This window comes from Ranitomeya imitator, chromosome 2 (genome assembly GCF_032444005.1).
Source record: "Ranitomeya imitator isolate aRanImi1 chromosome 2, aRanImi1.pri, whole genome shotgun sequence".
Lineage (NCBI taxonomy): Eukaryota > Metazoa > Chordata > Amphibia > Anura > Dendrobatidae > Ranitomeya > Ranitomeya imitator.
Genome location: NC_091283.1, coordinates 503768053 through 503784395, shown reverse-complemented (window position 1 = coordinate 503784395; position 16343 = coordinate 503768053). Strand labels below are relative to the sequence as shown.

The 16343-nt window shown below is 41.8% G+C and overlaps 1 protein-coding gene across 8 annotated transcripts in view; it reads right to left on the bottom strand.

Annotated features, from left to right (window-relative positions):
- Positions 1-1995: 1995 nt before the first annotated feature.
- Positions 1996-16343, bottom strand: part of GJD3 (gap junction protein delta 3) — a 30296-nt gene continuing 15948 nt past the window's right edge. For 2 of the 8 annotated variants that reach the window (XM_069755695.1, XM_069755697.1), the window contains exons 2-4: positions 11215-11288; positions 10715-10748; positions 8641-9715 (exon numbers count right to left, since the gene is read on the bottom strand). In XM_069755695.1, coding sequence (XP_069611796.1) covers positions 8781-9715; positions 10715-10730 — 951 coding nt within the window. In that variant the 5' untranslated portion in view covers positions 10731-10748; positions 11215-11288 and the 3' untranslated portion in view covers positions 8641-8780. Of the gene's footprint in view, positions 2414-8640; positions 9716-10714; positions 10749-11044; positions 11289-16343 lie in introns of those variants that run through there. The other 6 variants (XM_069755699.1, XM_069755702.1, XM_069755703.1 and 3 more) reach the window with 6 other exon arrangements.

The following is a 16343-nucleotide window of genomic DNA, read 5'->3' as shown; positions in this document are numbered from 1 at the left end:
TGTCACTGGTGATCATGGTATTACCTGTACACTGACACTATATACAGAGCTCCTGTTTATAATGTCACTGGTGATCACGGTATTACCTGTGACTAACACTATATACAGAGCTCCTGTTTATAATGTCACTGGTGATCACTGTATTACATGTACACTGACACTGTATACTAATGGCACTTTTTGTAATATTAGTATTCAGGGTTGTTGTTTTTTTTATTAATGATAAGTATTGTATTATTCGGTCACTGTGGTGGTAATATGTGGTCTGGTCATGGTGTGGCAGTATTTGTTACTTGTATGGGGTATTATAGGTCACTATATGGTGGTAATATGTGGTCTGGTCATCGTGTGTCAGTATTTGTTAGTTTTATGTGGTGTTATTCGGTCACTATGTGGTGGCAATATGTGGTCTCGTCATGGTGTAGTGGTATTTTTTCCTTGTATGTAATGTTATTGGTCATTTTAAAAATTGAAAAATAAATAAAAATATACCTAAAGAGTGTTGGATATTTTAACAAATGTTTAATAAGTTACAGTTGAGTAGAGCCTGGTCAAAAGAGACTACCTGGTCATGGTGGTGTATTAAAAAATCTTTTGGACAAAACAAAAGCTGCTGGCTGTGTATGTGATCTGGTGATTGGAACTGTTAATATGCGATTGATGAGGACATGGTGCAAAAGTGGAGTGTTTCCGAGAGTGGGTGGTGGGACTGTGGAAGGTTAGCAGGTTGGAGGCGGAGCTTGGGTGGAGACTGGGCGGAGTCTCAAGGGGCCCGAAAATTTTGCCAGTATGGGGCCCTGAAATTCCTGGTGGCAGCCCTGGGTCCTGATGCTCTGCAGCGAACCGGCAACATATTGTGGTTTCTATTATGATTGTAAACCACAGCATAAATGTGACTAACATGCAAAATAAGGCTCCAGACATGGTTTTCTCATGTAAACAATTAGTTCAGTGCCAGAGCTATCTGCGGAAATGTACTGCAGATAATAAAATGTGGATGTCTTCATTTGTGTCTGTTTTTTGTCTGAGCTTCCTGCAGAAATATTCCACAACTGGAAGCAATTGAATAACATACAATAAATAAGACGAGTGTGTAGTAAGCAAGAAAGTTCAATAATACTGAGATAACAAGGATTTAAAGGGATTCTTGGGGAAAAGTAAAAAATACATAAAAGAAATGTCATTATAAAGAAATTCCAAAATGCTATTAACTAGCAAAATACAATCCTTTTGTTTAGGCTAGGGAGATGCTCACCATAGCACATTTTCTTGTCCGCCATCTTGTTACCGTGACCGAAACCTGTCCTAGACTGTTAAAAGGAAGCTCCGCTGTTGACTCCTGAAGATTACTTATACCAGGTACTGTCAAGCTATCAACAGGTCACAGAAGCAGAAAGTCCTCAAAGGTTTTTATGAGCACATGCTCACCTAACAAAAATCTGTCCTACTACCATTGTAGGACAGGTGTAACAAGATGGCAGACATAATATTCTATAGTAATTACCCTCCTAGACAAAACATGCCTTAATTATTAATTAACAGGAGTCTGTAACCTCACAGAACTCAAGTTAAGCGACCTATACATTCAAATACAGTCATGGCCAAAAGTATTGACACCCCTGCAATACTGTCATTTTCATTTTCTCATTAGACGTGGCGGCGCATGCACAGTAAACTCCCGAGGACGCTACAGGAGCCAGCCTAAGGATCTGCACATGCGCCACCCTGTTTGTTGAGTCGAACCCGAATGATGATTTGACTTGGAGTCGTCACATTATGGGGGAGGGCATGCGTGGATCAATAGGCCAGCTCTCCTAAAAATCTGCATGTGCAGCCCTCTTTGATGAGACGACCCTCGTCAATGATTTGCAGAACCTTGGACAAAGGAAGAGAGAAGAATGACTACAGGAAAGTTAACATGCAAATGGCCTCTTCAGAGAAAAAGAGGACTTGAACTCTATAGCGCCACCTGTTGGAAATAGCGATCCTACAAGTCACAATCAACCCTTTAATGAGTCTTGCAATATCACTTAGGATAAAAGCCAAATCAGTATCTCAATTCAATACAGGAAAGTTATGCATTTAAAAAGGGCCTTTATAAACGTGCCTTTAGTTAATGGACTATTTTACTGGTGACAGGATCCCTTGAATTTGGGAGACAGACTCCATTTCCAGGTATTTCGTAATTTATTTACTATGAAATTTCTTGCATGTATTTTTTTCTATACATGGAGAATCCCGTTAATGAGACTCTTCTGGCTATTCTGACACATCCATTTATTTCCCACATTTTCTTAGAACTTCTTGTACTGTTCCTCTGTTATTCGTTCTGGAATTGAAGTTGACAGCTGGGTGTTACTTTTCCGCTTCAAATAGGATGGTCGTCACTGATTTGACAGTCTCAAAGATTGCCCTATTGATAATGGTAAAATAACATTGTTATCAGCGTATTCACACATTTAGAGGAATAATAACAGAGAATAGAGAGTTCTATAGAATGGGCTATTATTATTTCATGGGCAATGCAAGTATTTACGAAATCAGACATGTTGCCCCTTACCTAAAGGGACTTTATACTTGCAGATAAAGAAGACAATTCCCCATGCCATGTCTTAAAGGGAACCTGTCACTCAATTCATGTGGCTCAAACCAAAGGCAGCATGAATCCGAGCCTGGCAGCTCAATTGCAGCCCGGTATATTTTTCTACGATGAGCCTCAGTGTTTTAGAAAAATCATAGGACCATTAGAATAGATGAAACTAATGTAATGACATCCCTGGACGAATTGTCTCCACCCTGCTCTAGTTGATTGACAGCTCTCTCCCTTTGTACACACAGAGAGGCCTGTCAATCACGGATCGGAGAGCACTCGGGGGGGGGGGTATGGCGCTGGACATGTTACGTCTCTCCCTATGGTCCACAAATGACTCTTCTATGTTACCTCTGATATGCAATTGTACCTTTGAGCTGTGATTTATGCTGCCCATTCATACGGGAAGCTAATACGTATTCTCATTTATGATCATGGGCATGTCGAAACAGTCCTGTGTTTCACCTGATAAACAACAAAAACGCTCATTCGTCTAGTGTGACGACTTTTAAGTGTGCTCTGTGCAAACAGCAGGTGTGCTTCCAATAACATGATATTCTATGAGCACCGAACAGTTGTATTGATGATCGTTCTGTGTAAACAGGGCAGTAAACAACCGCCAATTGACATGCATGCAGCCGGCAGTCATTGAACAAGAAAAGACGAGTCCACAAATACCTTTACATGGCCAGTCCATTCCTCCATTCCTGAGAAGGCAGTGCCCCACCGAGCGCTGCCTCCTCCTGCTTTACTGATATCTTCTATGCTGTGTGACTTAAGACAAAGAAGCTGTCAGTCAAGCAGGAGGAGGCGTCACTTGGTGTGGCATAGAGCTGGAGTGACAGGCTTCAGATCTACAGCCTCATTTGCATATCTATTCAAACACTGATTTCTCAGTAATGGAGGCACGAACTGGACATGCAAAGGTGTTGCTGGACTTCTCTTTGAAAGAGCGTGCCCATATAGGCCTCTTTCACACTTCCATCTTTTTGAATCCGTCACAATGCGTCGTTTGGGGAAAAAAACGGATCCTGCAATCTCTCTCTCTCGTCCCCGGACATTTGAATTCCGGAATTTTTTCCATTGACAAATAGGAACAATGCATCAGTAATTTCACAGGATCCGTCGCACACATTTTTCACTATTTCCATGACATCCGTCTATACGTCATTTCACTGCACGACGACGGAAACCAGAAAACGCAAGTGTGAAAGTAGCTGCAGCGACCCAGAGTCATGGTTGTTGCAGTAATGTTGTTCTTCCACCAGGGGGAGCGATGTTACGTCTCATGGCACCAAAGGAGTTCACCCTGCCAGGTATCACAGCCACACACACTTCACACGCCGGCCACCAGGGGGAGAAAAAGGTTCTATCTATTAGGCCACTCCTCACACTTGGGTAAAACTGGGGGTTGGTTAGGAAGTGAGTCAGTCGGGGTTGGAGCCAGGCGGAGAGGAGAGGAGCAGACTGGGCTCGGCCCAGAAAAGGGAAAGAAGGACACGGAGCTGCGCCTGCAACCCATGCGGCAACCTCCTAGGAAAGGACACGAGGAGAAGTGTGCCGTAGTGAGTGAGCACAGAAGTCGTAGCAACAGGAGTGAAACAACAGAGGGAGACCAGCTAGAAGCAGGCTGCCTCCCTCTGAGCGCAGATCCGGTGGCCGGAACACCGAGGGAGTAATAGACTCTACGCTTTACTTCAGAGACCGGCAGGACAGTCGATTCCAAGTTGATTGTCTGACCTATGAGCCTAAGCAGACAAGGTGGCAACGCAGAGGAGGGGCGACACTAGGGTCCCTATAAAATAGCCTCAGGCCACCACCGTCATACGGGTTTGTCCTATCCCTCTGGGGGACAGAGAGAGAAGTAACAAGAGTGAGGACCCTATGGTAGCTAATGCAAGTAGGGACCTACTACGTTACTGTGCGCAAGGGGTAGGCTACTGATTTCCACCTGGATCAGGGGGACTCTGGAATTGCCATCAGACCGGCTGGACCCTGCCTACCCTGTTAACCGGCACTCTGGACTGGGGATGCTGAAGCCTTCAGTAAAGGTAAAGAGACTGCACCCATTGTGTCCTCGTTATTTGCCGCGCCTTACATCATTCACCATCAACATCTACACTTCTGGGAAGCCCTGGGGATATACTTCACCTGTGGGAAGGTACACCATCTAGCTGCCATTCCATCACCCCAGCGGACCCCTAAGCAGCGTCGGTCACCCAGACCGAATACCACAGGTGGCGTCACGAACACTACCGTTATCTACGAACTCCGCCTTTTATTGGGCGCCCCTCATAGGGCCACGGTCCGGGTCGGGCCACCGTGACATCCCAGCTGAGGGAACTGAAGGACCCGGGACCGAGTACCCCATTGCCCTTACGTGGGGGCGATCCATAGCCATAAATAGATTGGGTGGAGAAATCCTGCTGACAGATTCTCTTTAATGTTCTGGTTACTGGTGTAACCACTACACGTTCCAGCATATCTGCTGCAAATTCCTCCCATAGTTAAACTCACACATTAGACCATAGTATATTACAAAAGACATTTGTATTTACATAAATAAAAAGCCAATACAAAGTAAGACAAAAAGATTGACACTCTCATAACTATAGCTCAGGAAACACTATTGCTTGGCCTACACTCCTCATGTCTGCAAGCTATTCCTCAAACTATCCAGTTTAATGTTGTGCTGCTAATGTCATGTACATATATACATTGCGTGCAATTCCGGCAAAGCTACTTTCAAATCTATCAATGTTAGTGCAAAATAAGTTTTAGTAGAGGCGTTCCCAGTGCAATGGTGTCAGCACTCCTCAAATTGTGGATCTCCAGCTGTTGTGAATAGCAGTGCTACAAGAGCTGGAGTGCCACAGGTAGGAGAGCATTGCCCTAGCTTACATTCCTTTTCACTACTGATGACATTTGGTCCCTGAGTTCAGAGATCATAGGACAAAGGAGGGGATGTACAATCATAGACAGAACCTTTAAAGTGATATTCCCATCTCCAAGACCCTACCCCAATATGTAGCAGGTGTAACAATAATATTAGCAAATACCTCCAATTAGAAATGTAGTATAGTTCTTCTGATTCGCTATGTTGCTTACCCCATGTGCAGGGCATTTCAGTAGCTTAGGTATCCATGATTACGACCACTGATATAGTGACAGCTAGTTTACTGTTAGTGGTCATAACCACTTGGATACCTAAGCTATTGCAATGCCCTGCACATCAGGTAGGCGACATAGCGAATCAGAAGAACTATGCTACATTTCCAATTGAACGTATTTGCCAAGAGTATTATTAACACACCTACTACATATTGAGATAGGATCTTGGAGATGGGAATACCCCTTTAAGCACTACTAACACTAAAGAGAACCTGTCTTCAGGATTTACTCCTGCAAGGTATTATGAATGCTTTATCAGTCTCCTAATATTCTCCTTAATTATGCTTTTATTAGCCCTAAATGCAAAATGTGCATGTTTAAAAACTAAGTTTAATAGTTCCTGCTCTCCCTGCCTTGTACGGGACCACTGTCAATCAATGCTACTGCTCAGGGAGTGTATGCCCAAAGCAGTGGTCCTGCTGACATCCAGGCGTGTGCAGGGAGAGCAGGGAGGAAGGGACAGTAATTTCTGAGGATTCGGGGACCTGACAGGTTGCCTTTAAATAATTCACTCTTTTTACAATATACCGTATATGTGCTATGACAGTTATAGGCATGTGGATAACATGGCCTGACCGGAAGTGTTGTCACAGGGACCTGATAGTACGGGGTGGGATTAGAGAAGCTTCATGATTTGGGTCTGTAACTTCAGTAATCATTGTTTTATTCATTTTCAGGGCCTTCACATGTAGAGATCTTTTACTTGGATGTTAATTGCAGTGTTTTATGTCATTCTGTCTCATACGAACATAGAACATATACTATACACCAGGGAGGACATTTTGACCTTTTTTTTATCTAAGTATATATGGACACAGGTAATTAAACAGGATTTAAAAAATTGCTGCTTCCTTCCAGGAACAACACCCTGTCCATGGATTGTATTTGGTGTCGTAGCCCAGCCACAGCTCCATGGGAGTGAATAGGACTGTGCTGCAATCCAATACGACTTATGGACATTCCTGTCACTGTTGTGGAAGAAGGCAGCCATGTTTTTATAATTTGGTGCAAATCCGCTACAAGCACCGTTCACACATTCAGTATTTGATCAGTATTTTACCTCAGTATGTGTAAGCCAAAACCAGGAGTGGAACAGTCAGAGGAAAAGTATAATAGAAACATATGCACCACTTCTGTATTTATCACCCACTCCTGGTTTTGGCTTACAAATACTGAGGTAAAATACTGACCAAATAGTGAATATATGAACGTGGCCACCTCAGAGGGGATCCTAGAAGGAGATTGTAGGTCTCAGGGGCTGACTACTAATCAGCTATTTGCTATCATGAGCTCAATGCTAGGAATATACCTTATTAGTCAGTTTTCCCTACAGAGACGGTACCAGATACAGCTGTCGGCCGAGGGTTTTGCTTATGTACAAGGCTTTTACTTTTATGTGTCTATGCAAGAAGCTGTCTGACTTTTACATTTATTTGCCATTTAAGGGAGACGTGGTTGGTATCTTTGGCTTGTGCTGGTGATGCTCAGGCTCAGCGCTGAAATTCTCTGCACACATTCCACTGCAGTATAGAGACTTATAATATACAAATCCCAGCCTGCCCTCTCTCCAGCCTGCCATAAATCCTGACACTTTATTGGATCTGGTCCTTTTTATATTCTGTATAAATCAGAGGGGTGATGCCAGTGAAGTAAGATTAGTTGCCTAGTTTAGTGCAAATCAGTCTCATGAGGTATCATGCTGCTGTGTGTACGAAAGCTGATGGCTTCCAGAGGACGTACTGGTGATACAATTCAGTGGACACGTCTTATATTTGCTTTGGCATCTCTGCTCCTTACTGGCATTGAGGCACAGTTGTGTCCTCGAGTTTAGCTTTGATAGGGCAATATCCAGATGCTCTAGTTCAAATGTCATCTTATCCCAATGACAATTTCTCTTTAAAGAGGATGTATGAATAAAAAACAAATGTCCCCCCTCCCTTCCCCTGGAAACAGTGCCACTCAAGTCAATAGGCTGCACATGGTATTGCAGGATAGTTACATTAAAGTGTATGCAGCTGAACTATTACAATACACGCAGCCTGTCCTATAGCTAGGGAGGCATTAATAAATGAAATGCATGACCAGCAGCCAAAAAGATCAACAAATATTTCTATAATACCTAGCTAATTATAAGCACAATGTAAAGAAAGTATTAAATATAAATATATATATATATATATATATATATATATATATTTTACATTTTAGCCATTGGTTGAAAATGGCAGAAATGATCTTGTGATCGATGGTGTGTGGGGTAAGGAGGGGGGCAGTACTGAAATCAGATACTTATTGCCGTCCCAATCTAGAGGTTTCAAAGCCCTCATACCTCCTAAAAAGACGACTTACAAAGCTTATACTTTTATGAGTCTATTTAAGAAGCTATCTGACTTTTACATTTATTTGGCAAGGGCAGAAGTATAAATGGCGCCCGATAGGTGCGGGGCATCGTTCTGTTGCCAAATTTGTATGGGAACCAGAAATTCCCAACTATTACTCTGATCATGAGCTAAGCGGCTCATCATAATCTTTCCTGTGGACTGCCCTCGCTTTACGTATCTTTGTGTTTTTTAGTGTTTGCGTCTCCTTCTTTATTGTTGTTTTTCCATGACTTAGTCTGTGTAATATATCATTGAGATTGGTGCCATAGTCTTCAGCACATCTAACTCATCCTGTTGTCTCCAGGTTTTGTACATCATCCCCTGTTCTAATACTGGAATACAAAACATTTTCTTCTAGAGGGTCATTTGGTTCATTGTAGTGCATTGTCCTCTCTGGATCTATAGTACCTTTTGCTACTAGAGCTTTCACTACATTTTTGACTATTCTATGAACTTATAAAAACACTTTAGTTAGATCTTTCTATAACGATAGGCTATTACAGATTAATTAATGATTGAACTAGCTGTACAAAATATTGCAAGAGTTTACAAAACCAAAAATACAAGTTATCCAGCAGGAGAGTCACCGCTCCGCTGTGGTGCCATCTTTACGAGTGTCTGTTATTTTAATACCTTTTCTAAACTGTTAAGTCCCCTTTGATCAGTCTGGATGACTTACTGCTGATTGCCGAGCTGGGGGTCACTTTCAGTTTGTAAGCACTTCCGGGAGGGTATGCAATGGAAAGTCGGTGACCACCAGCCCCGCTAGCCCTCCTCTCATCATTAGTCTGTCGCTGCAAAAGAAAATGATTTGTCCTCTCATGTTCTCTGTTGGACCAGTTATCCCTCTCGTATGCTGGTGGTGGACTAGGTCCTAGGCCATCCCGGGAGCGACATTTTCCTTTCACCAGAATGTGTAGCAGTTCCGACAGACTAAGAACTGCAGAGATTATCCCGACCACAAAGTAGAATTGAAGAAAGATTGTCTTCTCTGTGGGTCTGGATACAAAACAGTCCACTGTGTTTGGGCAGGGAGGACGCACACAAGCATACTCCGGGGATACTTTAAACCCATAGAGAAGCCACTGCCCCACCAGAAAACCCACCTCTGCCATTATCCTCATCACCACATTGATGATGTAGAAGGTCCGTATGTGGCGTCCCCGCTGCTCAGACTTTAACTTGGATCTTATGCTGGTCTGCTGACCATGCTGAGCTGCTTCTTCTGCATCTCTTCCTATTTTGGCATTTTGGTGCATGGAGTATATGACAAAAAGCACCGCTGGAGCCGATAGCAACACAATGTGGAAGACCCAGAAGCGGTAGTGTGAGATGGGAAAAGCTTGGTCATAGCACACTTGCCGACAACCGGGCTGCATAGTGTTACACACAAATTCCTCTTGTTCATCTTCAAACATATCGCTGCCCACCGTCGCCAGAATCAGTATGCGGAAAATCAGCATCACCACCAGCCAGAATCGTCCCACCATGGGAGAGTGCTCCTGTACTGCATCTAACAATGAGCTCAGGAAGCCCCACTCCCCCATTTCGCCTTTGATTCTGGAATCTTGTTCTGGATAGGACAAAATGACATAATGAGCATTAAAAATATAATTTATAATATTAAAATAAATATAAATATGTAATCTAAAAATCAAAGGATTCATTAGACCAATCCCGAATAGCTGAATTGCTATTTGGAACATTTAACATTTTTTTCCCCATTCTTAAATTTGAAAATATTTATTTTATTATTATTATTATTTATAATGACAATATTTCTTAAGCTTTAATTACATGAAACCTAAACTGATTTACCATTCCAAATGTATCTATTTTTCATATAATAATAATAATAATATTAATAATAATAATAATCAATAGCTTCATTATCTTTTGCAATTAAAGTAATATGATCCAAATCACGATTTTATCAAGATCAAGGACCAAGTTAAGTTTCCCAGCTGGACATACTTATGTGTAGATAACACAAAAAGCAATTATTTAATCCATAGTATGAACATTTATATTTTTATTATAATTTTTTCAAGATCGTAAATGGAAATTATAGAGAAACAGTGTGTCATGTTAGGTGAACACAATCATCGAATATAGCACCCACTGTATATCATTTTCTGACTGTTACCATCATTGCTTCCAAGTGCTAAAATACATTTCCCTTCATATCACAACACAAGACGTGAATAAATCATCAAAAAGATTAAAATAAATGATGTGTGTTAGTCTGCATGAAGGTTGGGAGTATGTACAAAAATGCCATCAAATTATAAAAGAAAGTTTGATCATTTTACACTATTTACGTATATTAGAATATCCACATAATAATGTATAAAATATGCCATCATTTTGTGTTTTTTTCTGTCTTAAGCATTTCTAGTAAAAGCTTTCCATGAATGCTCATTTTTGCATTTTGTTCTAATATTTCACTTTAAAGCCAAAATGTATGAGTTAATTTTTGTACATACCCCCAAGATATATTTTAATTTATGTTTGGGGCCGATACATTTAATTGTATCCCCGATCAATCCTTATGCATGTACAGTATATATACCTTGTCTGGCTTGCATGGAGATCTATTATAAAGACTATACATACAGAGATACAAAACAGAATAGAACTAGTTAAGACCCTGAACTTTACGACAACGGTCAAAAAGAATTTCTTTGTAGGACATAATTCATATCTGAGATCACCATTTCAGGTACTCCTTTTTTCTTTACTCTAAATAAAATCCTTTCCGCACACGAGACAATTTATCGGCTCTGAATTCAAATTTACCGTAAGTTTATACATCTTTGTATATTTTGCATAAAGTGTCACATTATACGAGCTGTTCTTATTGGACTGTATTTACACTTGTGTTTCCAAGTGATGAACTTACATGGTGTTGACTGTCCCGATAATGGTTATCCACATCCCTGCTTGTGGATGCAACAGGTGATTCTTAGCTGATCGCCGTGGCTTCGGATGGGTTAATGTTGTAGTCTGCACTCACACTCTCCCACTCTCCCAGACTGATACAAGATAAGAGAGTCTACATTTAGCGCATACCTCTCAACTGTCTTGCTGAGGCATCAGGGACAGCTTTATCCACCCTTCACAGGGTGGGGACACTGGTGACTAAACTGTGGAGAAAAAAATGTTTGAAATTGGAAGGTGAATGGTTAATTGGAGCAGCATACTCAGTCTATAGTAAATATAAGATAGAGCCTGGGACCTCCACCTAAAAAAGACACCTACCTCTCATGTTTATCTCAGACACAATGCCTGATATACAGACATACATACACTTCATCTCCTCCTAATACATAAACACCACACCAACATACATACCTCTCAGATCCCTCTAATATACAGACGTACATACCTCTCATCTCCACATAAGGGTGCAGTCAGATGGCTGTATAAATCAGACCGAGATCGGACCGCAATGCACGGACTGGACGGCACCACTCCCGACCCGAGGGTAATAGCTGCATAGAAATATATGAATACATTTATGATCTTAGTCCGATTTACATGGCCGTCTGACTGTGCCCTAATACAGACACCAACATACATACCTCTCACCTCCTTCTAAAACACAGACACCTACATACATACCTACACAAAATACACAGACACCAACATACATACCTCTCACCTCCACCTAATGAACGCCCTCCCCTGAGTTTATCTTAGGGGGGTCGCATGAGAACACAGCCCCCTTACAACAGGTTTATTTATTGGTTGTTTATGGTAAACATTAAAGGGTTAATATGGTGGTTTTTCTTCTAAGTAAGCTGTGCAAGGCACGAGCAGGTTTAAACCGGTTTATGCAGGTTCATCTTCTGTGAGTTTCCCGCAATTTTTAAGCATTTTGATTGGTTATCTGATTTTGTGCTGGAAGAATTCGTTGATATATAATCAGCTGTTTTGGGACCGTTTCATCAATCGACCTCAGGAAGATCTGAAGACCGGAAGACGTCAGATGGAAGCACTGATGGAACAGCTGCTGAGGAGGGCCGAAGAGGAGGGCGGCGCTGAGTGGCTACAAAGCTGCCTGGCTATAAAACCTGCTATATTACCTACCTCCGCTCCGGAGGCTATCGCAGCTTGTGGTCCTCGGTCTCCGCTCTCTCCAAGTGTCCCTCCAGCGTCTCCGGCACCTCAACGTTCTTCACGCAGCTCCGCAAGGAACCGACAGCCGAGGAGATCTTTTTCGCCGCCGCCATCTTCGTCAGCTGACCGGACCCGTGACAGTCGGAACAGGAACAGGAAGCCATCGCGTCTGAACTCTCGCAGCCCACTGCGCGACTCTGCCGGAATTCATCAAGCGACGCCCCCGTCATCATCTTCCACGGCCACTTCCGCCTTAACTCACGGTGGAAGCCGGCCGGCAAGCAGAGGACACATCGGCGGGGATCCATCTAGCTATCGCACCCATAAAAGAGGTGCGATAGCCCAGGGAGTGCTGGCGCCTGAACCACAAAGGATGAAAAAAGCCGCTACAAGAAAACCGAGTGCTGCCTGCGCTGCAGCGGCCGCATGGAGATCCATATCGCCTGGCTCGGATGAAGAGCAGGAGCTCCCTTTGCAGCAGCATTCGCCCTCTGATACGGGCTTGAGTGCTTCTGCTCCCACAGACAAGGACGACATCAGACCGGATAGGGGTGAGATTTTAAATGTGCCCCTGTCTGTCCCCCCTATTGATCTAAAATCGATGGTAAAAGATATTATTAACGAATATTTATCTAAAGGGTCTCCTCAGATCTCTTCAGCACCTGCTGCACAATGTGTTGCAGGTAGGGTTAATCTTATACAAAAACCTGGTCTACCTGAGGTATTTTTAAAGGAGTCCCTTACATGTGAATTGTCACCACTTGGATTCCATCTGAGCTCTGCGTTAAAAGAGCAGATATGGAATAGGGAGTATGTTGATTTATTCTCATTACTGCCATCTGTAAAAGAACTGCAGCATAGATATGAGAGGAAGGATGAGACGGAGGACAAAAGGAAATATTCTCAAGTTAAATCATTTAACAATTGGCTTCAAGCCTTTTCTATCTATGCTGCAGTTCCTGGAGAAAAATTTCCTAACATATGTTCAGGTCTCTTTCAGCATTTGGATACTATTTTAGAAGCCTATAGGAATTTTGGGGGCATGGCTTGGCTCATCTATGATGAATCTTTTAGGCAAAAGCTAGCCATGCACCCCGATTTATCCTGGGGCAAGAAGGACATAGGACTTTGAATTAACTTGATGCTGCCCCAAAAATTCTCGTCATCTAGACAGGGAGTGGCTGCTCCCGCTAAAAAAGGAGTCTGCTTTGCATTTAATGAAGGCAATTGTAAATGGGCCCTTAATTGCCGTTTTCGGCATGAATGCTCCTTTTGCGGAAACAGCCATTCCATGTCCAAATGTTGTAAAAAGCAATTCCAATCTGGTCAACAAGCCCTTAAGGAATCCATTCCAAAGGGCCTCGACTCCGGTGAAGCTACAAAATATGGTGCCGTGGCTAGAGGTATTTCCAGATCGGGAGATTAGCTCAATGATTTTTCAAGGTTTTTACTATGGATTTTTTGTTCCGCAGTTTAAAGGGGTTGGTTGTTCTTTTGTTCGGAACTTACCATCTGCTTCTGAATTCCCTTTAATTGTGAAAGAAAAAATCTTTAAGGAAGTTGAGTCGGGTAGGGCAGCTGGCCCCTTCGATTCTCCTCCCTTTGTTAATTTTAGGATCTCCCCTCTTGGGGTAGTTCCTAAAAAAGAGCAAGGCTCCTTTCGATTGATACACCATTTGTCGTATCCGAAAGGAGCGTCACTTAATGACGAAGTTGACTCATCTTTATGCTCTGTTAGGTATTCTTCTTTTGATGAGGCTTTGGAATTATTACAAAAATTTGGTTCTAATGCTTTGATGGCTAAATCAGACATAAAATCGGCATTTAGACTCTTACCAGTTAATCCAGATGGGTTCAATTCACTTGGTTTTTGTTTTAATAATAAATTCTTTTTTGACAAATGCCTCCCTATGGGTTTTTCGTTATCATGTTATTATTTTGAGTCATTTTCCTCGTTTTTGCATTGGGTGGTCCAATTTTCCCTTTCTGATGGCGGGGTTCTTCACTACCTAGATGACTTCTTGTTTATAGGCCCTAGTAGTTCAAATATATGTAGTTTCCTTCTTGATAGGGTCCTTAAAATTTGTCTCCATTTTGGCGTTCCTATTGCCGTAGAAAAAACAGTCTCTCCCTGCACTTCGTTGGAATTTTTAGGCATTCATATTGATTCCTCCAGCATGACATGTTCCCTCCCTTCTGACAAGATAGGTAAAATGTGCTCCTTAATTAATTTATTTTTAACAAGGGAAAGTGTTACCCTTAGGGAGCTTCAATCTCTTTTGGGTATGCTAAATTTTGCGCTTAAAATCATACCTATGGGTCGTGCTTTTTCCAAGCGTCTTTATGAACTTACATCCGGTCAGTCTTCTCCTCGCTCTCTCATATTTTTGAGTAAAGAGGTTAAGGATGACTTACGGATTTGGCTGCAATTCCTGCGTAACTTTAATGGAAAAAAATTATGGCAAACACCTTTTGCCTCTGATGAGGATCTGGGTTTGTCCATTTTTACTCATGAGCACTTAGGTATGAGCCTTTCATTTTTTTCTTACTGGGCCTTTGAGTCTTGGCCCCAGTCATGGGTGAATGCTAAGGTCACTAAAAACCCATCATTTTTGGACCTGTTTTCCATTTTTTTAGCTATTCAGTTTTGGGGCGCTCATCTTTCCAACAGGCGAATCTTATTTCACTCTGACAAACAAAACTTGGTTTTCATGTTGAATACCCTTTCATCAAAGAATAGGCAGTGTTCCATCATCCTGAGGCATCTTACTCTTATTTGTTTGAAATTCAATATCTGGTTGAAGGCTGTTTTTTCTAGCAATATTAATATTTATAATGCGCAGTTTATTTGTCACCGCCAGGCGTCTCGTTCTTTGGATCAAGTTCCAGAAGAGGTCATGGGAAGATCAATTTGTCCTCGGCAGTTATGGGACTTGATTCAGGTTTAATTCAACATTTTGTGAAAAATTCTTTGGCAGAAAAAACTTGGGCCGAATATTCGGCTGCTTGGAAGTTATGGGTTAATTTCTGTCAATTACACAATTATCTCTTCAACGAGTCAGACCCGGCTGTCGCATTATTTTTTATTGAGCAATTAGTAATAAATGGTTCATCTTATTCTGCCATATATAAGAATTTAGCGGGAATATCGTTTTTTCTTAAGGCCTTAGGTAAGAAACCTTTAACTGAGTATTTTTTAGTTAAGCAGTTTTTAAAGGATTTTAAGAAAGCTACGTTTTCTGCAGATCGTCGCCGCCCGATATCAGTTAACATTTTAAGAGACATTTGTCTAGCCCTTTTCACAGTATGTGATGATCAATTCGAGGCCTTCCTTTTTTCTGCGGCTTTTTCTCTTTCATTTTTTGCAGCTTTACGGGTGTCTGAAGTTGTTTCTTTAAGTAAATCCTCCCCATCGGGTTTGTTTTTTGAGCATGTACAAATAGTAGATCGCTGCTTGCACTTATTTATTAAAAAATCCAAGACAGATCAATTGGGCAGAGGGTCATCGGTAAAGCTAAATTCTGTGTCAGATTCGATTATTTGCCCAGTTTTTAATGCTACGAGATGGTTGGCTCATCGGCCGAATTTTCTCGGCCCATTTTTCGTACACAGGAATGGGCAACCTGCGACGGTGTTTCAATTTAACTTTATCCTTAAAAAGGCATTAGAGCATTTAAATCTTGGTGGTCAAAATTTTTCTTCCCATTCATTTCGTATTGGTGCGGCTACAGAAGCAGCCAGTTTGGGCCTAAATGAAACCACTATAAAGAGAATTGGTAGATGGGAATCTAACCGCTTTAAGCTGTATGTCCGTCCAAATTTTTACTATCATTAACGTGTTATTCATTTCTTAGGTATCATCACAATATGGATCATCGGACATTCCTTTGTTTATTGGGCGGAGAAGAGGGCTACCGTAAGATGTTATACACAGAACTTATCAATTGATAGTTCCTCGTTACAGATTTTTTGGCATAGCAGGAGGGGTATGGTTTGGCGGGACTTAATTTTGGAAATGCATAGACTAGCAGAAAGAAGCCCTCATCCAAATTTAGTCATTTTTCATTTGGGGGGTAACG